Raw genomic sequence first — 24,385 nt, 5'->3', positions numbered from 1 at the left:
TTTGCTTTTATCTTAGGGTTCAAGTTGGCCTTTTTGTCAGTCAGATTTTTACTGTAATATTGAAGGAACACTCGACCATGTGAAGGGAACTTCTCCGCATCACACTCAAGTAGATGTAATATTTCACAGGCAATAGGGTACAAGTTCTGTGAAATGTGGTGCTGGCTTTGTTTACACATCACCAGTAAGCTGCAAGGGGACGAATTTGAGTTGCTCCTGGTTTACATTGATTAAATAAAATACACAGCACAGAAAGAGGCCATTTGGCCCAACAAATCCATGCCAGTGATTATGCTCCACTTCAGCCTCCTCCAATCTGTGCTCATCCAACAGCATAACCTTCTATTCCCGTCTCCTACGTCTGCCTATCTAGCCTCCCCTTAAATGCATCAATTCCCCATTTGATCGTTTGGTGACTATCTTACATAGGAAATATATATGGTTTAAGTTTTATGTGGTCACAGTTGTAGAATCAGTTATTGAACCTTCAGTGAGATGCAATGTATAATGTATGACTTTACAAAACTAAAACACAGAAGGCCAGACCACTTGGTGAATTTTGTGCTCATTATGCGGAGGGATTCTGGAACTGGCCATGAAACACTTCCCGATTTTTAACTCAGCTATTCTCTGGTGTGAATGATTTGGGTTTAACATTGTGGACAGGTGGAAGCTGCAGCATTCTCCCTCCCCTCTCCCCCACCAGTCATTTTAACTGCCTGGATTCAGGCAACAGGAAGGCGAGAGTCTAATTTAACCGTGAAAGTCATGCCCAGTTATTTCAGTGTCTCCAACGAAGCAATTCACAGAATCATAACAGCACAGAAGGAGGCCATTCGCCCCATCGTGACTGCACCAGCTCTCCAAATGAGCATTATGACCTAGTGCCATTGCCCTGCCTTTTTCCCCGTACCTTTGCACATTGTTTCTATTCAAATAATCATCCAACACCCTCTTGAATGCCTCGATTGAACCTGCCTCCACCACACTTACAGGCAGTGCATTCCAAACCCGAACCACTCGTTGTGTGAAAAAGTTTTTTCTCACATCACATTTGCTTCTTTTGCAAATCACTTTAAATCTGTGCCCTCTCGTTCTTCATCCTTTTACGAGTGGGAACAGCTTCTCCCTCTCTACTCTGTCCAGCCCCCTCATGATTCTGAAAACTTCTATCAAGTCTCCTCTCAGCCTTCTCCTCTCCAAGGAGAACAGTCCCAACTTCTCCAATCTATCCTCATAACTGAAGTTTCTTATCCTGGAACCATTCTTGTAAACCTCTTCTGTACTCTCTCCAATGTGTTCACATCCTTCCTATAATGTGGTGCCCAATTTTACCTTAAAATCCCAGGACACCTGGATGGCAGCAAAACCTGAATAAAACACTAATTTGGCCTCAACTGGAGTATTGTGTCCAATTCTGGGTGCCACGCTTTAGGAAGGATGTGAAGGCATTAGAGTGTACAGAAAAGATTCACGAGAATAGTTCCAGGGATGAGGGATAGTCGTTGCATGGATATAGTGGAGGAACTGGAGCTGTTCTTCTTGGAGAAGATTGAAGGGAGATTGATAGAGGTTTTCAAAATCATGAGCAGTCTGGCCAAAGTAGGTAGACAGAAACAGTTCCTATTGGCAGATGGGTTGAGAACCAGAGGTCACTCTTCAAGGTGAATGGCAACAGAACCAAAGGCGCTAAGAGGTAAAAAATGTTTATACAGCGAGTGAGCAGGACCTGGAATGCACTACCTGAGAGTGTGCTGGAGGCAGATTCAACTATGGCTTTCAAAAGGGAATTGGTTAATTATCTGAAGGGAGAAAAATTGCAAGGCCGTGGGGAAAAGACTAACGAGTGGGAGTAGGTGAGTTGCTCTTACGGAGATTCAGCACAGACCTGATGGACCAAATGGCTTCCTGTGCTATAACTATTCTATGATTCTGCGAAAACCAATGGTGACCCGAAAAAGCCACAGTAAGAGGATGTTACACATTTTGACGAAGATTCCTTGCGGGCTTGGAGGAGCCAGGAATGTTTCACTGGATCCCCCGAATAATCCTGCCTACACACCCGTTCCTCTCCCTCTCACCATTGGTAGAGTTTGGTCTTGCCGTTGCCTCCTCCTAACCACAATTTCTCAGTTTCCCCCCAACTCGGTTTTCCATCTGACCGTCAGCTCCAACCATTCCTGCCAGCTTTGGGCAAGAGACAGTGCAAATTTTGTAAATGGAGAAAATGTTTCTCTTGTTTTAATAGAATAATCCATTGAACTTTGGTGTGAGTAGAATTTCTATTGTCAGCGCAATGTAGCTGTGGCATTACTGACTAGGCCTGGTAAGTAATTGAGGTTACAAATTGAACAGTAACAGCTTTAATGAAAGATCAGTGACCTGCATTAACTTGTACTGTGCGTGTCTACATGTCACTTGAGCAAAGCAGAAATGCCTGCCAGGCTCTCGATGAAATATTGTGAAGTGATACAATATATTTTTATTTTTCAGTGGCTACAATTCACCATGACTGGCTAGCACTTGTATTAAGTCAGTGTTGTGATAATGATCAGGCATGATTTTCCAAGTTTTTCAATTGCTCATTTATTCTAGTTAAATGCAGTTCTTGTATTTCTGTTTATACAATAACTGGCTTATGGATTCTCCTGTACATGCATGGGTAGATGCTGAGAGGTTGTTTCCCCTTGTGGGAGAGTCTAGGACCGGAGGGCATAATCTCAGAGTAAGGGGTCGCCCATTTAATACAGAGATGAGAAGGAATTTCTTCTCTCAGAGGGTAGTCAATCTGTGGAATTCTTTACCGCAGAGGGCTGTAGAGGCTGGGTCGTTAAGTATACTCAAGACTGAGATAAACAGATTTTTAATCAGTAAGGGAATCAAGGGTTATGGGGAAAAGGCAGGAAAATGGAGTTGAGGATTATCAGATCAGCCATGATCTCATTGAATGGCGGAGCAGACTCAATGGGCTGAATGGCCTACTTCTGCTCCTATGTCTTATGGTCTTATGCAGGATCTATGGTAGTGGGCACAAGTAGCACTGATGGTGGAAGTTAGTGTCCCAAGTGCAGCATCTCTTGTGAATTATTAACACTCACCATACAGATCGAACATAATGAACAAGCAGAAAGTCAACTCAAGAGCAGCAATTATATAATCAGCATGTCGCTCATAATCATCTGTATTATAAACACAAGCCAGCAGATGTAAGTGGGCTGCCAAATATTTAATTGCCATATATACATTTATATGAGGCACTGTATGTTTTCATTTTGGACTACCTTTTCTTAAAACTTGAAGAGAAATACTTGGGGGAATATTTTATATCTAAAATGCCTCCCCAGTGACTATGAATAAATATATATTATAAATATTGATTTTATTCATTTAAATTTTTAACCCTAACAGAGATTTGCCTTTATTTGGCCTCCTGTCTTCCTGCAGCTTTTAGAAATACAATCTTAGAAGTGGGCATCATTGAGAAAGCTGCATTTATTGCCCATCCTTGACTGTGCTGAGGTGGTGATGGTTGGCCAGTGATGTACTGTGGCTAATGGGAGCTGTTGCCTTGGTCCTGGAGTGATTCATTCACATTAGCACCCAGGGAACAGCTGGGGGACCATTTGCAGCCATCTGTAGATGAGCAATAGAAAAACATCCCAAGCTTTCCATTCCCCTTTTACAGAATCATAGAATTGTTACGGTACAGAAGGAGGCCATTCGGCCCATCGTGTCTGCCCCGGCTCGCTGAGCATTTTAACTTAGTGCCAATCTCTTGCCTTTGCCCCGTAGCCCTGCACAATGTTTCTATTTAAATAATCATCCAATGCCCACTTGAATGCCTCAATTGAACCTGCCTCCGCCACACTTCCAGGCAGTGCATTCCAAACCCTAACTACTCGCTGTGTGAAAAAGTTTTTAACCACTGACTGCTCACTCTGTGTCTTATATAAAAGCAAATCCATTTTGGATCATCCTTACAAATCAATACATCTTTACGCTGCTGAGAATTTCTTCAGAGTTTCTCCTGATCCGTCGCCGTAAGGTTTTCAGAAGCTCCCTTTACACGTGGAGCCCATGGTGGGATGTTATTCAGGGTTTCCGCCAGAGTTACACTGGCTGATTGCAAATTCTCCCATTTGTCTTATTTCAAGTGTACTCGTTAATCATGATGCTAATTAATGCACGCTGGAATACTGAGAGAGGGAGAACAGATAAACAAAACAAATTTAAAATATAAAAGTGCAGCTAAAGCTTATTTGAACACATTTTAACTTTTGCTGATAGTGTACACAGGCAATATTAGATCGGCCGCCTGTTCACCTCGTTCAAATGTTGTTAATGGTAAAGCTGTATAACAGCTCCAATATTACCCAGTTTACACTATCACCAGAAGTCAAAATTACCCCCCATGTTGTGCAGATGGATTAGGGCATTTCATAACTCTAGTTTTACTTGGTTTAACTGCTGCATATAGTTTCTTTAAGTCCATGGATTCGCCCACACAAATGTCAAGCGTGTGCTTTCCACACTTTTTGTACGTTTGTATTTGGGGCATGTCCTTGTATTTGCACCAATTCTTTGCCTGTAATGTGTACAGACAACAGCTGCTAGAGCAGGGTGTTTCTCCAAGAAGTGCTAAGGTGCAGGGCTACAGTACTTAACCAACCAATATGGATGTCTGTGCTTTTCCTGGTCATTTACAGTCTGGAGTAAATGAGGGGTGAGTCTTATGTGTTATGATCCTGTGATATAATTGTCCTTATCTTCTGTTTCTAAACTATCCTGTGATATATATGTACATTTACTCTGTGAAGTGTGTATAGTAGTACTCAGTGATATGTGCTTATGTTATTTTGTAATGTGTATATTGCCTGGTGATGTGTACATTACCTGTGATGTATGTGTACATTGTTTTGTGGTATATACATATATCATTCTATGATCTGTGCATTATCCTGTGACATATGTACTCATTATTCTATCATATCATACATCCCTTATTCCATTTAGCATTGTTTCCTTTCAAATTAATTTCATTTTTTTTGTCTTTGTTTATTTGCCTGCTCTGCCCCAACAGTTTATGGCATTACATTTCATTTACAAATAATTTATTATTATTCCAGACATTTTCTAAATGCGGTCATCCTCGCCTGCTATTGCACTAATTTGAAAAATGGAGAATATCTGGCAGTGATTACAGTGCAGCAATCCTACTGAAAGGTTCACATGAACCAAGCCCAAGTGTCTAAAGTATTGCATTATTTCAGAATAGACACAGAAAGCACTTTATCTCAAGTTGCTGACTTTATTTTGAGATGCCTTCAACTTCATCTGGTCCTCTCCCACTAGCCATCACCAATTGGACTCTAATAAACAGGCCAACATCTTGTGTTATGGCAACGCCAGACGAACTATGTCCACAGCACATGTCAAAAGTTACATCCCTCATTCCAACTCCACAAAATTGCAACCTTGAGGTCACTCCAGGATGTGCATGCATGAGACACACAGATGCATACACATGACATACACATATACACCACTAATACATGCATGCCTACATACATGCACACACACACACACATGCATACATACACAGCCTATTGAAGGAGGTTGCTTTATCCCATTTTGGGGCCTCTTCTTCCAAGCAGCAGCTACCATTGCATTTCTCGAGTGAAATGCATGATGCTATCCAGACTGAAGCATTAGCAGTTGTGATTAATTTCTACAAGTTTCTTGACTAATACTCACCAGCTGATAACAGGACTGTTCACTCAGTATTTATGATGCTGAACCATTGCACAATGTCATTCTATTGGAACATGTTCCAAATAGTTATAGAAGGTCACATAGTTTCCTTTGTCGGTTAGCAGGAACATCACTGATTTATCTTGCAAATTACCCTATTTGGTAGAAGGGAAGGGTATTGGAGGTACAAGGATTTGCCCAATTGATTTTTCTTTTTCTCTTCCTGTTTTTTGAAGCCATACTGATGATACCAATATCCGTATCAATCAACCATAACTGCTGTCAGGTTTTGGGACTACTTGGAAATTATTTACTGAAGTGTGACATTTAAAGCTGATGGGAATTTCCAGAGAAACAGTGAACTGGATAATAGGTCACAAATATTGCAAATCTGGGAGATGAACTTTGAGCTGAACTTGTAGTTAGCCATTTTGGGTTTATGTGCAAACTTCTGTCCCAATTTGGATCATTTTAGTTTCAAATAACAAAAGTTTCCTTTTGCTAAAAAAAAGGGAGCAGGTTTGTAAATTTGAATGAAATATTACCACTAACCCAAATTTTGTCAGATATTTCATCTATCGTTCCAGCTGAGAATCGTGGTTAAAGCCATAACACTGATGGTGGTAAAAGGAGGGGAGTTTCCAACTTTGCGGTGCTGGTGGGAAGCCTCCCCTGACGGAAAACCAGGAGTGCAGGCTGCATTTCCATTAGCCATCAGTGGATGCAGCTTTCTACCGGCATCACAGAGTTAGAAAATGACCCTTTGGAGTTTACTTATTCCGGAGTGGCCAAGGGTATTCTTATTCTTGTTGAACTTGTAGCAAGGACCAAGCTTCAGAAAGAGCCCGACAGTGGAACCTGTCAAAGCCGGAATAAGTTCAAACACTTCCCTCTCCGAGTAAGTCATCTATCCTGCTCATGTTGCATACACCACACCACCAATTCTTATTGAGTACTCAACAGGATTTTACTTGTTTTGACTGAGTTTCTGGCAGCTGTTTCAAGAGTGCTGTGGTGTGATGGAGGCACTAATTTTCAACTATATAGTTGTGCTGCCATTAACTATGAGGAGTCATTTGAAAATGAAGCACTACTTATGTGTGCTCACTTGTGTTAGAATGAATAGTTTCATTTTGCAAAGGGTAACTTCCAGCTTATCAGCACCCCAGAAGGTGAGATGAACAAGACCAAGGGAGGTTGGACCGATAGATCTTTCAGCCTATCCTCTTTTTTGAAGTCCTGCTGTGCTCCACAAGTATGTTCACTCACACCGTAAAGACTTATGGATTTCAGCATAGATTATTGTTGATGCTAGTGTTTGGTAACTTTATTTTACCAAATGCTTTGCTGTACATACTGCCTTTCCTCCAGTTCTTGCGTATTAAGTCCAGCATATGCATATTACCCACTGCCCTTCACTGAAAGCAGTGTGTGCTTTTGCAGTTTTAAGGTAGGCATCCTTGAATGAATATTGGTTTCTCTGGTTTAATCTAGATAATTTATGAAAAACAGAAAACATCTAAATATTCCTGGAAATCTTGTGAAGTGAGCAGTTTAAGATAAGTAAACTGATTACATTTTACATGGGAACGAATTACTGGGAATAATTAACAGAAATGGCCTATGAAGGAGAAAGCTGTTAATTTCATTATGTCCGAAACAATTTCTTGCCTTGACCCTTGAAACTGACAAAGGTAACTACACTGTGCAGTATTTTCCTGATTATTTACCTTTGTTTAAAAGAATTTGTCTATAGATGCATCTCTGATCATTTGTGCAGTTAGATACAGCAAGCATCGGGGAAATACCTGTAACTGAAATAGTCGCCTTACAATTCAGTGTTCTCAGCTTTTTGGATCTTAGTTTATATATAACGGTTTATTAACTTTGTTATAGAATATTATGTAAATTACAAACTTGAATAATGTCATTTGCTCATATTTACTATTCACCTCTCTGGAGGAAAAACCTTCAATATTTTCAAATCAACCTTCAACACCATTGCATTAAATCCACCATACTTCTGTTTTCATCTTCTGTTATTCTGCATAAATCAATCCACCACTACCTCCTGTCATTGTATATGACCTCCGTCTAAATAGTGTGAATGGGAATGATGGAATGGCAATGATGTCTCTGTCTCAATATGAATGCATGCAATGCTATCACTGCCTCAGTAGTAATGAATGACAATATCACTGCATTTAAAGTAGTGGCAATGGTATGCCTATATAGTAATGCCAGTGATATCATTGCCTCTATTGCAATCAGTGGCAATGATATTATTACCCCTGTAATAATGAATGCCAATGTTATTTTTGTCACTAGTTGCAATTAATGGAAATGATATCATTGCCTGTTTACTCATGAATGGCACTGCTATCTGCTTCTTCAGCAATCATTATCAGTGGTATCACTGCTAATATAGCAATTAATGGCAGTGGCATCTATGTAAAGCAGTCAGTGTCAGTGGTATCTGTCTATTCCTCTTCATTCCTTTGGAATAAACTATGGTGCAAAAATTTGTTTGTGTAGCTTTTTACTGTGTTTCTGAGAGAACTGACAATCATTTAATGTATTTGTTACCAAGTTTAAATAAAAAAATGTAAATGCACATGGATGGTTAGTTGTATACTTATGTTAATTGTCTGCTGCCTGTTAATGAAATAACTCACTGGGGTTGAATTTTTGCATTCACTATTAGGGAGGCCAATACACAAGAGTGAAATGCTTTTTGTTCTGTCACAATTTCCTCCAGCTAAGCATCGATTTAACCGCAGAGTGATTGTCTTCAGACAACTGCAGCAAACTTCATAACATTAACCTGGATTCCACCGGCCACTGTCCCAGGCTGTACCAGACTGTTTGCAACCACAGCAGCCTTTTCAACCCTGAGCTCTGTCGCTGTCACAAAAGGCTGCCTTCTTTCACCTCTGTAACCTCATCCCTGCCTGCTGCTGGAACTCACCTGCAAATCTTTTTCACCACCAAAGTCAGTAATTCCAATATTCCCCTGTTCAGCCTCCATCAGCTGTTTACTTCAGTGCACCCAAATCTCTACCACTCATATCCTCTCATGCACCAAGTCCTTTCCCCCCCCATCTCATGTACCAAGTCCTTTCCCCCCCATCTCATGTTTCCTTACTGACCTACATTGGTTCCTGGGCTCCCAATATCTAAAATCTAGAATTGTCAGTCTTGTGGCCTCACATCTCATTATTTCTGTAGTCCTTCTACATACCTAGAACCTTACCACTGAACACCCCATTTTTCTGATGAAAGGTCACTGACTTGAAACATTGACTGTTAGTCCCTTCACAGATGCTGCTGCCTGACCTGTTTGGTTTTTCTAGCATTTTCTGTTTTAATTTCAGATTTTCAATATCCACAGTATTTTTTGACTCTGATCTATTGTACATCCAGAATACCATTGCGGGGGGGGCGGGGGGAGGGCATGCTTTCAGCTACCTAGGCCCCACTCTCCGAAATTCCTTCCTCCCAAATCCTTCCATCTCTTCACCATGTTTTTAATCATCCCTCCTAAGTATCTCAGTTTTCAGCTTAGCATCCATTTTTTTTTTCCTTATGTCTCTGTGATACGTCTTGGGGATGCTTTATCCCAGGTTAAAGAGTACTAAATGACTGCAAGTTGTGTTGGATTAATTCAAACCAACAACTGTCATAGGCTGACCAAATCCGTCATGTAAGATCCTTACACGTGGTGCCACAGTGGACAGGTCTATTGTGTACAGACATGAAAGTTTTAACAACCAACGAACAGCTGTATAATCCTGTGCCTATAAATAGACATGGACAACTTGCATGATGCCTACTGAGAGACATAGTGAATTGTGGAACAACACTACATCCACCCACTGTTGTAGGAATGTACACTGAAGTTTCAAGCATTTATTTTTTGGCTTCATATGCATTACACGGAGGGAAAAAAAATCACAAATACATTTTTTTTACATTACAAGGAAAGAAACACCCCATGACTTTCTGCTTTAAGGAACTGAATGGCACGGTTAATCTGAAAATTAATGCTACATTATGCTCGTCTACAGATATAATTTTGTTCGAGGTCCTCATGACTGCACGGCCCCGCCATTACAGAGAGCTGTAACACACCCAACATCTTGGTTCTGTCTACACGGACTGAAGGATTCAGTTGCTTTTATGCAAACAATTTGCTTTATTTTTAAACGTTTTAATAAATAATACTATAAAATGTTTAGGCAGCGTACTGAAATGAGATATATAAAAACACTACAAGGTCTCGTTTACACTTACATAACTGCATTTGAATATACAAGTAAAGTTCTGTTAAAACAGGTCACATAAATGTTCAGAAACCATTTAACACTAGCAAGTATAAGAAAAATGTGTTTTTTTTTGTCAACTTTAGGTTGATAAGTGACACTGAAGCAGGCAGTCACCAAACAATGCAAGTACACAAGCAGTAAATTAAGGCAGCTGTTATTTTTATTCTTGGAAAAAGAAACACTAGGAGGGAGGAAGGAGCCATTGTTCAATATGAATTGAAGAGTGGGGAGCAGACTGAGGAAACTCTCTGCACACAAAGGAATGGGAAGACCTGCAGTGCACACAGAATTTGTCTTTCACTCTTGCAGACCTTTCATTGGAGGTCTGTGCTTTCAATTTTAAATTTAATTTTAATTTTAAAAAAAGGTAGAGTGCAAGTTATTTTGTTGTGGCATTTTGGCAGTTATTGATGTGGAAACTAAGAATTTGTAACGTGCATTATTTTACAGGAACTTACCCATTTTATTTCTCCTGAACCCAGGTCAATAAAATTACCATATGAAAAAATGCTGTTGATTTTAGACTTTTTTTTATACAGTATATCCATGTACACAACATCTGTATGCACGTGTTCATCTGAATGCAGTGTATATGGAATAGGACTTGAAATTTGATCCTTTAGCTATTCATATTCAAACACAGTGCGTATGTCAGAAATCTTTACATCTTCTAGTTTAATGAGATTTCAGGTTTATTTTAAACGGGGTAGTTAGTGCCTGACTGAAGTTTTCTTGTGCAAAAGATCAGATTCCAAGCCGGGGATACACAAACTGGCGCAATTAGATACATTTCCCTCTGTGCGTAAGCAGCCACTGGGTTGTGGTGAGTTTAGTAAGATTTTTCTTCAACTTGACACACTGCAGAAAATATACACACGGCGTAATTTTAACTTTTGCTGATAGTGCAAAGTGGGCGATGTTGGATCAGCCGTTCATTATACACCTTCGCTTCAATGGAAACTAAAATCGGAAGAGGTGTGGAATCGGTGACCGATCTGATATCGTCTGTTTTACACCATCTCCAAAAATTTCAGTTATTCAAATTGTGTCTGTAGCAGTTATATATGTCTCTTGTATACGTAGATATGTCCTGTGAAAAATCACAGATATTGTATAGTCTTAAAATATCTATAATTACAGATGCTTTTGAGGGAACGAACAGATGGGCACGTTTTTTATATATATATATATAATATATAAATCAATCTCTAAGAGCATGGAACGTGTTTTTAATTGAATGGACATCCTGTTTATCCAACCAGGTTTAATGCATCTTTGCCAGCCATTAATCCACCCTGTTGGGAGAGAAAGAATCGTTGAGGCTTTTCAATCATGTGTCTGGTTACCTTTTAAAATAACTGAATTCAGAATTTAAAGACAGCGTGATTCAAGACAGACTTGGCACTGAAAGGAACTAAAAACTAAATAAACAAGAGTCCATTCAGCAGGTGAGTTTGGGTAGTGATATGGCTGCCTTCTGTACGTCTGCTGTTTTTTCACATAGGCTGTGGATTGGTACTTTACTCCCCTAAAAGTGACTCCATTGTATTGTTAGTGCATTACACACCAAGAATCTCTCATGAGTAAACCTCAACTTCAGTGATAGCAACTGCAAGGACTCATATTTTTGTGTCTGATTTTATCTGAATTGATTTCTGCAACTGAAGCTTTATTATAATCTAGATCGTGTACAAGTTTTGTGTAACTTTTTGTTTAAACGTGGTCAATTTTATTACCATTAGGAGACACTCTCACAGTTTTACACTAATGGGAGTTCCATGAAGGTAATGTTTCATTCAGCGTCTGTACATACACAAGTCATGAATAACATAGTTAAGTAGAGAAGGACGGTTCAGTTTTCTGCCTTTTCAAATCTCTGGGGGTAACTTAGTTCTCGACAAGACATAAGGATGATTTTCCAAGTTTGAGCTCCAGAGATACTCCTGCGTATCAGGATTCAGAAACGCACCAGCAGTGATTTTCTGGCCACTGAGACCAGTATGCAGTCTATTTTCTGGTATGCTCTCGATGGGTGAGGCTTACTGCCAGGAGTGTGACTAATACTTTCGTATGTGCAGATGGCAGGTGCACATAATCAGAAAATTCCGCACTCCAGTCTGCGATTTTCCAATCATTAATGGTCGGAATATCACTGGTTGGGGATGATGAATTTCTCAATCATGTGCTCCTGGTATGAGGCAATACAAAACTGTTGTCACACATGGACAGGAGTAGAATACATGGAGAACAAACTTGGAATGTGCGGGGTTACAATGCAGTTGTGGAAATAAGTACCTCTGTGTCCTGTTTTTACTGGATTCATTAATTTGTTTACTTGGATTTATGTGCTTGTAATTTCAATGCAGTTGCTGAACCCGATATTAAATGGGCTAACAACTGTGTTGTAACAGCATTGCGAGGAATTCATAGAAGCACATTGATTAATTTAGTTTCTGGGCTATTATATCTCCTGCCTGCATGCTGTCCAATGACATCAAAAAACGAAGAGAAATAACTCTGAGGGGAAGGGGGTTCATGGAGGTCAACAATCTTGCACATTTTCCAAAATATACATGCTTACTTTTTCACTTGAAGCTTTGAAGAGTTTCACCATCTTGCACATACCTTCAGTTAACTGTTAATTGGCTAACTAAAAGGAAATGGAGTCTGGGTAAACGGGTCATTGTCAGGTTAGCAAACTCTAGTGGAGTGCCATAGGGATCAGTGCTGGGGCCTCAACTATTTATGATCTATATTAATGGCTTGAAGAAGAGACCAATTGTCTTGTAGCCAATTTGCTAATGATACAAAGCAAGTTGTGAGGAGGATATAAAGAGAGTCTGCATAGGGATATAGATAGGTTATGGTGAGTGGGAGCATAATGTGGGAAAATGTGAAGTTGGAGATTACTGTGTATAGTTCTGGTCTCCTGCCTTAAGGAGGGACATACTTGCATTGCAAGAAGTTCGGAGAAGATTCACTAGGCTGATTCCTGGGATGAAGGGGTCGTCTTACGAGGAAATGTTGAGCCCATACTCAATGGAATTTAGAAAGATATGATCTTATTGAAACATATAAGATTCTGAGGGGGCTTGACAGGGTAGATGCTGGGAGGATGTTTCCACTTGTGGGGAAATCTAGAACTAGGGGGCACAGTTTCAAAATAAGGGGTCCCTCATTTAAGATGGAGATGAGGAGGAATTTCTTCTCTCAGGGGGTCATTAGTCTTTGGAATTCTCTTCAATAGAGAGCAATGGAGGCTGGGTCACTGAATATATTCACGGCCGAGTTAGACAGATTTTTGATTATAAGGAAGTCAAGGGTTATGGGAGACATGCAGGGAAATGGAGGTAAGGCCACAGTCAGATCAACCATGATCTTATTGAATGGTGGAGCAGGCTCAATGGCCTACTCCTGATTCTTATGATCTTATTATGAGAAAGTTTTGCATTGTTTTACACAGGTTTAACACTTCTGCAGATATACATTAGAAGGTGTTAATGACTTTGAGGGGGAAGGGTTGTCAAACTGCAAAAGCATTAGAAGCATTGAGTCCTAGTTGGTTTGAAATATATATTTCCCTGTACCATGTACTGTATATAACATATAGTCACCATTAAATGGCAAGCTTTAGTGGAGATGTATGTTATTCATTCATGGGATGTGGATCTCACTAGCAAGGCCAGCATTGTTACCCTTGAGAGCAGTTAAGAGTCAACCACATTGCTGTGGGTCTGGCATCACATGTCGACCAGACCGAGTAATGACAGCAGATTTTCTTCCCTAAAGGACATTAGTGAACCAGGTGGGTTTTTACAACAATCAGTGATAGTTTTTATGGTCACCATTACTGAGGCTAGCTTTTAATTCCAGGCTTTCTTTTCCCCAGGGGGTAAGTGCACGTGACTGTATACAATGCCTTACAACCAGACTTGTACACTTTTGACAGCTCTGTATGTTACGGGTCAGTGACTCACCTTGTCTTGGGGATGGGTTGGAGGGAAGAATGCACTGCTGACTGACTGTACAGAATGCACTTGTGATACAAGACCTATTGACATATTACAGTGATATTGGCGAAAAGAGTTTTACATCAATGTAAACATTATATTTGGAGTGAAGATGCTGTGTCATTTTTAATCCCCACCTAGATGTTATATGCCTCAGTTATTACTGGTGCACTGTGCATGACCACACCAATGTACCCAGGGGTCTGGATCACACTAATTCCTTCATGTCTTAGGGCAACTATGGCCCCATCTTTTCAATCTAAAGGGGTGAAATTGGGCTTGTGCATTGGCACAAAATGTGCGACAAGCAGTCAGCAGACCTGTTCTACACCTGCCCAGTGAATGATGGGAACAAACATCAAGCTGGACGTAAAGGCGGCTGTCGATTTGCTGTCGCCCATTTTACATCACTGCCAATCCAATTTCAGCATCTTGATGGCCTAAATTGATGCAGAATTGAAGCTAGCTGACTGGGTGGGGTGAGTATGAACCAGAATAAAGTGAATATCCTATTTAACCAAGAAACTTCAATATTCCAACAGTCGTGAATGTAACAAAAGCACGGAAGCTGAAGAAGTACAACCACTGACTAAGCAAAGAGCATCCCTGGTATCTGGCATCAGCAGGAGTCTTTCTCTGGCATATTTGCTTGTATTGTTCATTCAAAGAAGCAAATTCTAGATGGGGAGGATTGGGGAGTGAGCGGAATTTATGTTGCAGCCAGACTAAGAATAAAATTTGGATAATAAATACAGAGGAAATGAATTCTTACACTGTCATCAGAAGAACAAGAATGAACCATATATGTCTGATCCCATCCTAAAACAGCACATCAAGCAATCCCTCAGTTAGGTAAAACACAATTAGGTGCAGAGTAAAGCTCCTTCTTACGCAGCACAATTAAGTGCCTCAGGCACAAATTTGGTTGCTTTCCACACCATCCTGTGGTGTCTCACAGGGCAGTTCCAATTAATCCGAGATGCGGGTACTTCTGTGCTGTGGCTCAACGCTTAGGGGCTGCTTTAACTTGGGCGGGGCGGGGGGGGGGGGGGGGGGGGGTGGGGGTGAGGAAACACTCTTCCTTTATTGGACATTCACAGGCCAACAGAGAGCAAAGATTGTCTGCCTGTCAGCCTGAGATTAATTGGAACTCAGAGGCAGGAGTTCCCATTGGGGCTCCCGTAACTTTGGCGGAAATTGCACAACCAGGGATTCTGCCGACCAGCGAGGCTTTTGCCAATCTGATTGGAAGGAACACCCCCTCCATGAGGAAATTCTCGACGTGAGTCTCACAGGCAGCTCCTCCTGGTGTCTTCAAATTATTTTAAGACACAGTCACAGCCTTACATACCATCGGGTGGGGGTGGTTGGTGGGCGGGGGTACCTTCCCTTCAAAATCTTTTTTTTTTGGGCGAAACTCTGCAAAACAGATTGGTGCTGCGCCTTTACCAACCAACTTCCAGCAGGTTCACAGGACGAGTGGCACAGCATGGTGTGCAAATACTGCAGGGTCTCTGTTTGGGTATGGGCATCCTGGGGCCTAAGCAATAAAGATAAAAGACAAAGTGCCCGAGATGATGGGGGTTTTACCAATGCAGCAGTTGTAAACCCTCACCGCATAACGCTGAGACACCAGGTGATGGTGTTTTCTCTCCTGAGGGAAAAAACAGCATGGGGAACAATGCAGGAGAGGAAAATGGAGAAGTGTAATTTGTTGGCCTGACATTTCATCTCTCTCTCTGGGCCTACATATAATGTAGCTCATCTTAAATACTCTGCCATCAGCTTCATATTTCAGCACTAAATCTCTAACTCAACAATTTCCAATCTGGAGACTGGCTTCACGTTACAACTCAGAGCTGAGAGAGAGAAAAACCTGCATTGTTTTGCGAGTCCGCATGGCGTGTGACATTTCTGTGCTTTGCTGCAGCCACCAGGCTGTGCTTCCTGCCTGAAGTACAAGCCTTGGGAGGAAAAAATGAAGAGAATTTGGGGCCAGGGGTTTGCTAGCAGCTCGGGTTTGCACTTCTCCTTTATTCTTTCTGTCACCGGATCCCATGACATCAGCAGGCTGCAACTAGTTGCTATGCAGCTCTAATATTTCTAAAATAGGAACCAGGAAAAATAAAACCCACTTGATGGATTAGTGTTTGGGAAACAAAACAGAAAGGGGAGAGACGGATAAAACATGTAACAATTAGACTCAAAAAGGCAAAAAAAAATTGAATTACACATCCATGAAACAAAACTCATTGAAAGGATCAATATTTACTCACACAGCTCAGGTTACAATGCTCAGCATCACCTCCCTCCCAAATCACAACATGTTGGCGCTGGTCTCAAATGGTACAGGAGATGGCATATGCCAGGGAACAGATAGATTTCAGTCAAGCCTACGCTGTGTGCTACAGCTCCATGAGGTCCAGACACAAAAGTGCCTGTGCTTTGCGAATAGAGCTCGTGTGAGCATTACAGGCTTAATGATACTGCTGGAAAAGGGGGAAAAGATGCCATACCACTGTAGATAACTACAATTAAACAAAAAAAAACAATTTGATATGGTAACATATTTATCGGACTTTAAAAATAATTACATAAAACATCGAAACAAACTGTTGATTGCACAACATAAATCACCATGCAAAATGAGACACCTAAAAATAGACACCCATTATCCTTCAAGGGCAGTGCCAGCAGGCTGTGTGGAGCTACACTGTGCACTCTTGGCTGGGCCTACTGTAGTGCAGACAAGTATTCCTACCCTGTTTCCTCCACCCAGCATCCGCGGATTAAATTGCACATTTCTCTTTTAAACTCAGACAGGAGAAAGCAAAGGCAGAAATATATTAAAAAAAAATACAAGAGGCTCATTCTCACACTCTGCTTTTGCAGAGTTTGCATCGGTTACTTTGACGTACCACGCTGATCATCGTATAAGGGACGGTGTGGACGGGAATTGGGGAATGGGGTGTGGGGGGCGGGGTGGGGGGAAGAGTCTGTCTCATCCACATCCTCCAGCACTGGGTCTGAAATTTCACCACAGTGTCAATTCACCTGACAGACACTTCCCTCCAGGAAATCTTAGTCTTCAATCCAACGCTTCTTCTGTGCTTCCTGAGGGGTTCACCCTAAGCAGAGCACTTTGGGGGCAGGGGCAGGTGAGAGAGGGTGGCAGGGGAGGGTTGAAGCTAATCTAAACACAACGCCCGGAATATTGAACAACTGTTGAGCTTCTCCTGGCAATATCGTAGTAGTGTGAACAGCCACGGTAAATAAAAAAGAAAATAATAATTCGTGCAGCTTCCCATATCAATCAAAATAGAATTCAAGGATCATTCGAGCACGTAACACTGAAAAAAAAAATGTGGTTTTCTAAAAAGGCTGGAGGCAACAGCAGCTGTAACGAATAAAAGGTTAGGAAGGAGGCTGTCAACATCGACCATTAGATCTGTACCTAACTCCGGGAAGACAGTCAATCAACAACTGCTTTGCTTCATTCAAGAAAGTCTTGCTCTCCTTCCTGAACAATAGTGGAGGCGCTGACTAGGCGAACCATCAGGTAGAATGCAATTCCAGCTGTTACAGGCTAGCAGCAAAACATGGGCAGGTTCACCACATAACCTTCAGACACATCTGTAGTTTCTAATCCAAGGTTCCGTGCGGGAACAGTCACGGGAGGAAAAAGGTTTAAATATATTTTTTTTTAAAAAGGAAATACCTAAAATTGGTCCGTGCATCCGTTTTTGGAAAACGACAGAAGAAACAAAAAGCAGCCCTGAAGCAGGTCACTCTAGGTACAGTGTAAAGTCACAGGAAAATAAAGGGGGTGGGGGGGTGGTTGGGGCAGAAGTAGGAATGCCACAAACTTTGTTCTGATGGCTGGAAGATGCTGCTGTAGATCCTCTAGTGGGAGGAGGAGGAGATACTGGACTCAGTTTTCTCCTGGACGGAATTGTTCCAAATTGTTTCTTTCAACTCTGAACACTGAAAGTAGTGCCGTTTCCGGTGGGACGTCACCTGGCTCGACCCCTGCCGGTCCTGGCGGCTGCTATCCGGGGAGCTGCCGGCTGCCGACGTCTTGGTGGCGGGGAAGTTGACTGCACTGCTCCATTTCTCCAGGTTGCTCAGTGGATTGTCGACTGAGATTCCTGGAAAGAGAACGCAACTGTGGGTAAATCAGCCCTGGCTCTCCTTCTCGGCATTAATCTTAACTATGGGCATTGCCACTTCCTGCTTGCCACATAACTGTGCACATCAACCGCTGCGCACCCACACACTACAAATCAGATAAATCCACTCTATAGAGGGATGCTAACACAGCCGGAGAATCACAGGGGGCGGGAGGAGATTCATCCTACCACGCCTATGCCAGCAGTTCTCTATCCCCTCCTCCCCCCCCGATAATTCAAAGTCGTTTTTTTTTTGTACATAAAGAACAATGATCTAATATTTCAATTAAATGCGGTAAATACCACAGCTAAATGGGAATTTAATGGGAACTGAAGTTTCTTTATTCAGAGAGTGGGTAGACTGTGGAATTTTAAGGGGAAGCTGGATAAATACACAACGAAGAAAAGTCTAAAAGGATACATTGATAAGGTTGAGAAAAGTAGAGTGAGGATGACACAGATTGAGGCCATTCAGCCCACTGTGTCTGTGTTGGGGTTCTTGTGAAGCAAAAATACTGGCACAGACCTGTTGGGCTGAGCGGCCTGTTTCTGTGCTGTAAATACTATGTAATACTATGAAATGCTCAAAAAAATGAACTACCCGAGGACTTGTATAATGTGACTTTGAATTAAGAAGAGTAGACTTGCAGTGATGAGCAGAGCAGGCAGTAAAGGCAATGGAAGAGCTGGCCTTCCTCCGCCTGTTATCTCAGATTGGTGCAGCAACCGTCAGACCAGATATAATCTCCTATGTAAACTGCGTGGGTCACATTCATGAGCTGCATGATGCAGCTACCGATGCCAGCTTGCACTGTAGATGCATACTATGTCATGGGTTACACAGCCCACCTTAACAAGGACACATCATCATCTTTCCCAAACACTGCCAAACCTGAAGGAGAAGCATGTCATTTTATTCAAATTTTCATCTTATAAACACGATTAATTCCCAATACTGGAACATGTAAAAAGTTTAACATTTTAAGTCATAATACTGAAAAAATAATACAAGGGCAGATTCACACATGCCTCAACACCCTACTTTATAATACTCACCATTAGAAATCTAAAGAAAAAAATGTTTGACAATATAACATGCATATATTTCAACAGTATTGGAAAAGGATTGAAAAGAAGCAAAGGTAAAGATGATTAGCAACAATTTTCCAAAGCCAGTTTTTAAAACAAAGTATTTTACATATCACAACATATTAAAACGCCTTACCTTTTTTATTTAACTTTGGGACATGGGTAACACTGGCACTGCAGTGTTCATTGCCTAATCTTGGTTGCCATGAGACATAAATACATAGGCCCAGGCCTAGCAGGAGTGGTAAATTGCCTTCCCAAAAGCACATTAATGAACCAGTTGAATTTTTACAACAATCCAGTAGGTTTTGCGTTTGTTTTTTGGTGTTATAAATTACTAGATATCAATTTCATAACTTGTCATTCGAACCAACAACCTCTGGGTTGCCAGCCCAGCACCATGGCCACCGGCTGCCATACCTGAGACTTACTTTACTGAAGACCAGTAAAAGTGGATTGTGTTGTATTAATCCTCATTTACTATGGTCCAATGCTGAAAGTACAAAGCCCATTTTGAGAGCAAGTTAATTAACTTCAAGCTTAGAATGCATTTTCCAAAGTTGACCTAACATGATGGAACAGAATAGTGGAATCTTGAAAGAATAAAGTACAGAATGAGAAATGACCCTTTAGCCCCATCCAGCTTGCATCCTCCACAGGCTATAAGCAATTTATCCCATCTTGGAATCTACCCCATCTATGTAATACTCAGGACAAAGATTCTCCATAAATACCATCTGATCCCCAAAGGTAATTAAGTAAAACTCCTAAATATTCATCCATTCTCACATGTCCACTATTCAATACTTTCTCCTGGGGTCCAACAGCATAGAGAATATTTTGCTCTATGGAGTATTTGATCATCTCAGTGTCCTTATCCTATTCCCTCTGTTAGTTTTAATGAATTTGCAAAGGAGCTGTTTGTAGATGTATTAAAGAATTCATTAACGCCAATGCAGTGAGGAAAATATCACACCAGATTTTTAGACAGCTTCTTTATGAAGGAATTAATTGACACTGGGAATCTGTTGCACATCTCTGCTGCTCTGTGGGACAAGCTGTCGTGTAAATAAATGATAAGAAATGTGGATGTAAGTTCTAAGAGAAAGTGAGGCAGATGTTTCTGTTTAAGTAAAGTATCAAGTGGGTGGAATGGAGATGGTAAAATGGGGAATGGATGACTGCATCACTGTGGTATAGCCTGCCTGACAGGCCCTCTCTATAAAGGAACCAAAGCAAAATCAGGTGTTTGTAGCACAGGTATGTGATCCTCCATGCACACTTTCCCTATATTTTAGGCGCAAGTGTTAAAAACTAAAATCTGTCATCAACGTTAGACTCTAAAGGTGTCAAGGCGTATGGGGAGAGAGCAGGAGTTTGGCTTTGAGATGAGGGTTAGCCTTGATCATATTTAATGGCGAAGTAGGCTTGAAGGGCTGAATGGCCTTCTCTTTCCTTTTTTTAATTCATTCATGGGGTGTGGGCTTCGCTGACTAAGCCAACATTTATTGCCCGTTTCTAGTTGCCCTTGAGAAGGTGGTGGTGAGCTGTCTTCTTGAACCGCTGCAGTCCACTCCTGCTCCTATTTTCTATGTTTCTATGAATGCACAGCAAGGCATCATGATTTAGTATTGCAATCATGGCCAAAAATGAGCGCATTCCATATGTGCAGGGAGAATATGAAATTGGGTCTGGCAGCTCATTATCATGGGTCAGGCATGCAGTCAACACTACCCGCATTGCTTCCTCTGCTGTGCACCTGTCTTGGAGGTAGGAATTTGAGCAACTCTGATGCCACCTAAAGGCAGTCAGCACCTCCAAAAGGAGGTGCACCATGATTGCAGGTAGAATCAAATATATGTGAACTTAGAAATGGTGGCAAGACCTGTGTATAGATTCTCCAATGCCACTTTGAAGGCTCCAGTCAGGCAATGGAGAGGAGGGGTGAAATCCTGTTCCACCTTGGGGAAGAAAGCTCTCCAGGTGATACCTTTGTCACCAGCGGGAAGTCATGAAATGTCTAGAAGGAGATATTTCTTGTCACCGCAAGTCATGAAGGACTATTGCTGGTGGGCAGCGCTGTATAATGTGGTTGGGATCAAGGAGCTCTTTCAGGGAGTGGTATTCTTTTCTATTGAGAAAAATAGCCTGCTGGTGATGGGGAACACACAGGTTAATGTGCACATAGTGTACCTTAGACCTAGGGATGGAAGACTGTAATGCAGGTGAAGCCTTCAAAAAATGGCAAAGGCTTGCTGTGCTCCCTCTTCCTACCTTGTTCTCTCCATGTGACTATGTAATCTTCCTGTCGTTGGGAAAACGCTACAGTCCATTATTAAGGAAGAAATAGCAGGACATTTAGAAAAGCTTAACGTTTGGATTTCCAGAAGGCATTTGATAAAGTACCACATAAAAGATTATTGCACAAGATAGGTGCTCACGGTATTGGGGGTAGTGTACTAGCATGGTTTGAGGATTTGTTAACACAAAGACAGAGTTGGGATTAATGGATCTTTTTCAGGTTGGAAAACTAATGGAGTGCCATAAGGATCAGTCCTAGGCCCTCAATTATTTACTATCTATATTAATGACTTGGAGGAGGGGGCAGAGGGTAATGTATCCAAATTTGCAGACAATACAAAAATAGGTGGGAAGGCATGTTGTGATGAGGACATAAGGGATCTGCAAAGGGATATAGGTAGGTTGGGTGAGAGGGCAAAAATTTGGCAGATGGAGTTTAATGTAGGATAGCGTGAGGTCATGCACTTTGGTAGGAAGAATCAAAAGGCAGACTATTATTTAAATGGAGAGAGACTCCAAAAGGTGTAGCACAGAGGGATCTGTTGTTCTTGCGCATGAAACACAAAAAGTTAGCATGCAGGTGCAGCAAGTAATTAAGAAGGCAAATGGAATTTTGGCCTGTATTGCTAGGGGGTTGGAGTTTAAAAATAGGGAAGTCTTGTTACAGCTGTACAGGGTGTTCATGAGGCCACACCTGGAGTAATGTGTACAGATTTGGTCCCCATATTTAAGAAAGGATATACTGGCATTGGAGGCAGTTCAAAAGATATTCACTAGGCTGATTCCTGGGATGAAGGGGTTGACTTATCAAGAATGGCTAAACAGGCTAGGACTTTATTCATTAGAGTTTAGAAGAATGAGAGGTGATGTTATTGAAACGTAGAAGATTCTGAGGGGGCTTGACAGGGTAGATGTTGAGAAGGTGTTTCCACTAGTGGGGGAATCTCAAACTAGGGGACATAGTTATAGAATAAGGGGACACTCATTTAAAACTGAGACGCAAAGGAATTTCTTCCCTCAGAGGGTAGTGAATGTCTGGAATTCTCTACCCCAGAGAGTTGTGGAGGCTAGAGCACAGAGGAGGAGGTAGATAGATTTTTGAAATGTCAGGGAGCTGGCACGAAAGAGGAGTTGAGACCTAGGGCAGATCAGCCATGATCTTATTGAATGGCGGGGCAGGCCTGAGGGGCTGAATGGCCTACTCCTGATCCTTGTTCTTATGAGAGACTCCCTGACACAGTGGTGCGTAACTATGGCACTGATGTCACCTGTTGCAGCATGAAATGACCCTATGGCACAAATGTTAAACAATGTTTATCTTGAGAGCCACAGGCAGTGTTTGAGGCTTGAGCTGTGACTACAACTGGTGACATAGCTCAGTGACAGCCTCCTTGGTGAAGCACAGGTGGCTCATACATTGCTCCTCAGTGAAGCTGAGGTTTGTGAAGTGTGTTCTGAAGACATGCAGTGGGGTATGGCCTCTTGTGCAGTGTCCTTCTCTTCCCTTCTTCCAACTGATCTAGCTCTCTCCCATCTTCTTCACTGCTCCCAATCCTCCTCCTGCCAAAGGGGGCCACCATGTGTGGAAAAATCTATTTCCATAGCAAATAAAAGCCACACACAAACCTCTTCCCAGAAGTCAGAATTCACTTGTGGAGTGCAGGAAAAACAGCACAACAATGGCCCAGAAGTTAACTTCCAGCCTGAGGACAAACGTGCAGACCAATTTCACAGAACTGTTGGAAAAACAGCATAAGGACCCTTATTTATAATAACAAAGATTCCGAAATTGTTCCAGTGTGGTTTATAGAGCAGCTTGACACAATACGGAGTGGGGCGCACTATTGGCAATACTTGGGCTTGGTTGAGCCCCATTGGCCAAATTGGACCCTTAGGTGCCTGTTTTAGACATGAGAAACTGGCCCAGTACAATCAAATTTCTAGGTCCATGTCCCTTCTGCTGCATTCAGTAAAAAACACTACTCACCCAGTGCTGGATTAGGGGATGAATCAGCGGCCCTGACCATAAAAGGCCCATGTCACCTGCTCTCGAGGCATTGAATTATCTGCTGCATCTCATGGCTTCCACCTGACCTGCATGAGGAGGGGGGGGGGGTGTGAGAGTGTGTGTGAGGGGGTTGAGTGTGTATGGCGGGGGGTTGAGAGTGTTGGGGGGGGTGGTGAGAGTGTGTGAGGGGGGGGTGAGTGTGTGAGGGGGGGGTGAGAGTGTGTGAGGAGGGGGTGAGAGTGTGTGGGGGGCGTGAGAATGTGTGGTGGGGGGCAGGGAGGGGGGGTGAGTGTGTGTGAGGGGATTGAGAGTGTGTGGGGGGGGTTGAGAATGTGTGGGGGGGGGTTGAGAGTGTGTGGGGGGGATTGAGAGTGTGTGAGGGGGGATGTGAGTGTGTGAGGGGGGGGTGAGAGTGTGTGGGGGGGGTGAGTGTGTGTGGGGGGGGTGAGAGTGTGTGAGGAGGGGTGAGAGTGTGTGAGGGGGGGATGTGAGTGTGTGAGGGGGGGTGAGGGGGCGTGAGTGTGTGTGGGGGGATGAGGGTGTGTGTGAGGGGGGTGCGGGGTGGGCTGTGGGGGGAGTGTGTGTGCGGAAGCAATGTGTGTCCAAATGTCTGGCTCACTCCCAGTATCAGGCTTCTCAGTCACCAACATGCACTCTCACAGTGGGTGAGAGCGAGTGAGTGAGCACTCAGACTGGGAGTGGGCCACACACACACACACACATACACACACA

The 24,385-nt window shown here is 42.2% G+C and overlaps 1 protein-coding gene across 2 annotated transcripts in view; it reads right to left on the bottom strand.

The window, feature by feature from the left end:
• Positions 1-17,914: 17,914 nt before the first annotated feature.
• Positions 17,915-24,385, bottom strand: part of sobpa (sine oculis binding protein homolog (Drosophila) a) — a 321,657-nt gene continuing 315,186 nt past the window's right edge. The window contains exon 9 of one of the 2 annotated variants that reach the window (XM_078542519.1): positions 17,915-18,234. In XM_078542519.1, coding sequence (XP_078398645.1) covers positions 17,990-18,234 — 245 coding nt within the window. In that variant the 3' untranslated portion in view covers positions 17,915-17,989. The remainder of the gene's footprint in view (positions 18,235-24,385) is intronic. The other variant, XM_078542518.1, reaches the window with a different exon arrangement.

This window comes from Cetorhinus maximus, chromosome 5 (assembly GCF_964194155.1).
Source record: "Cetorhinus maximus chromosome 5, sCetMax3.hap1.1, whole genome shotgun sequence".
Lineage (NCBI taxonomy): Eukaryota > Metazoa > Chordata > Chondrichthyes > Lamniformes > Cetorhinidae > Cetorhinus > Cetorhinus maximus.
This window is presented reverse-complemented; position numbering and strand designations above follow the sequence as displayed.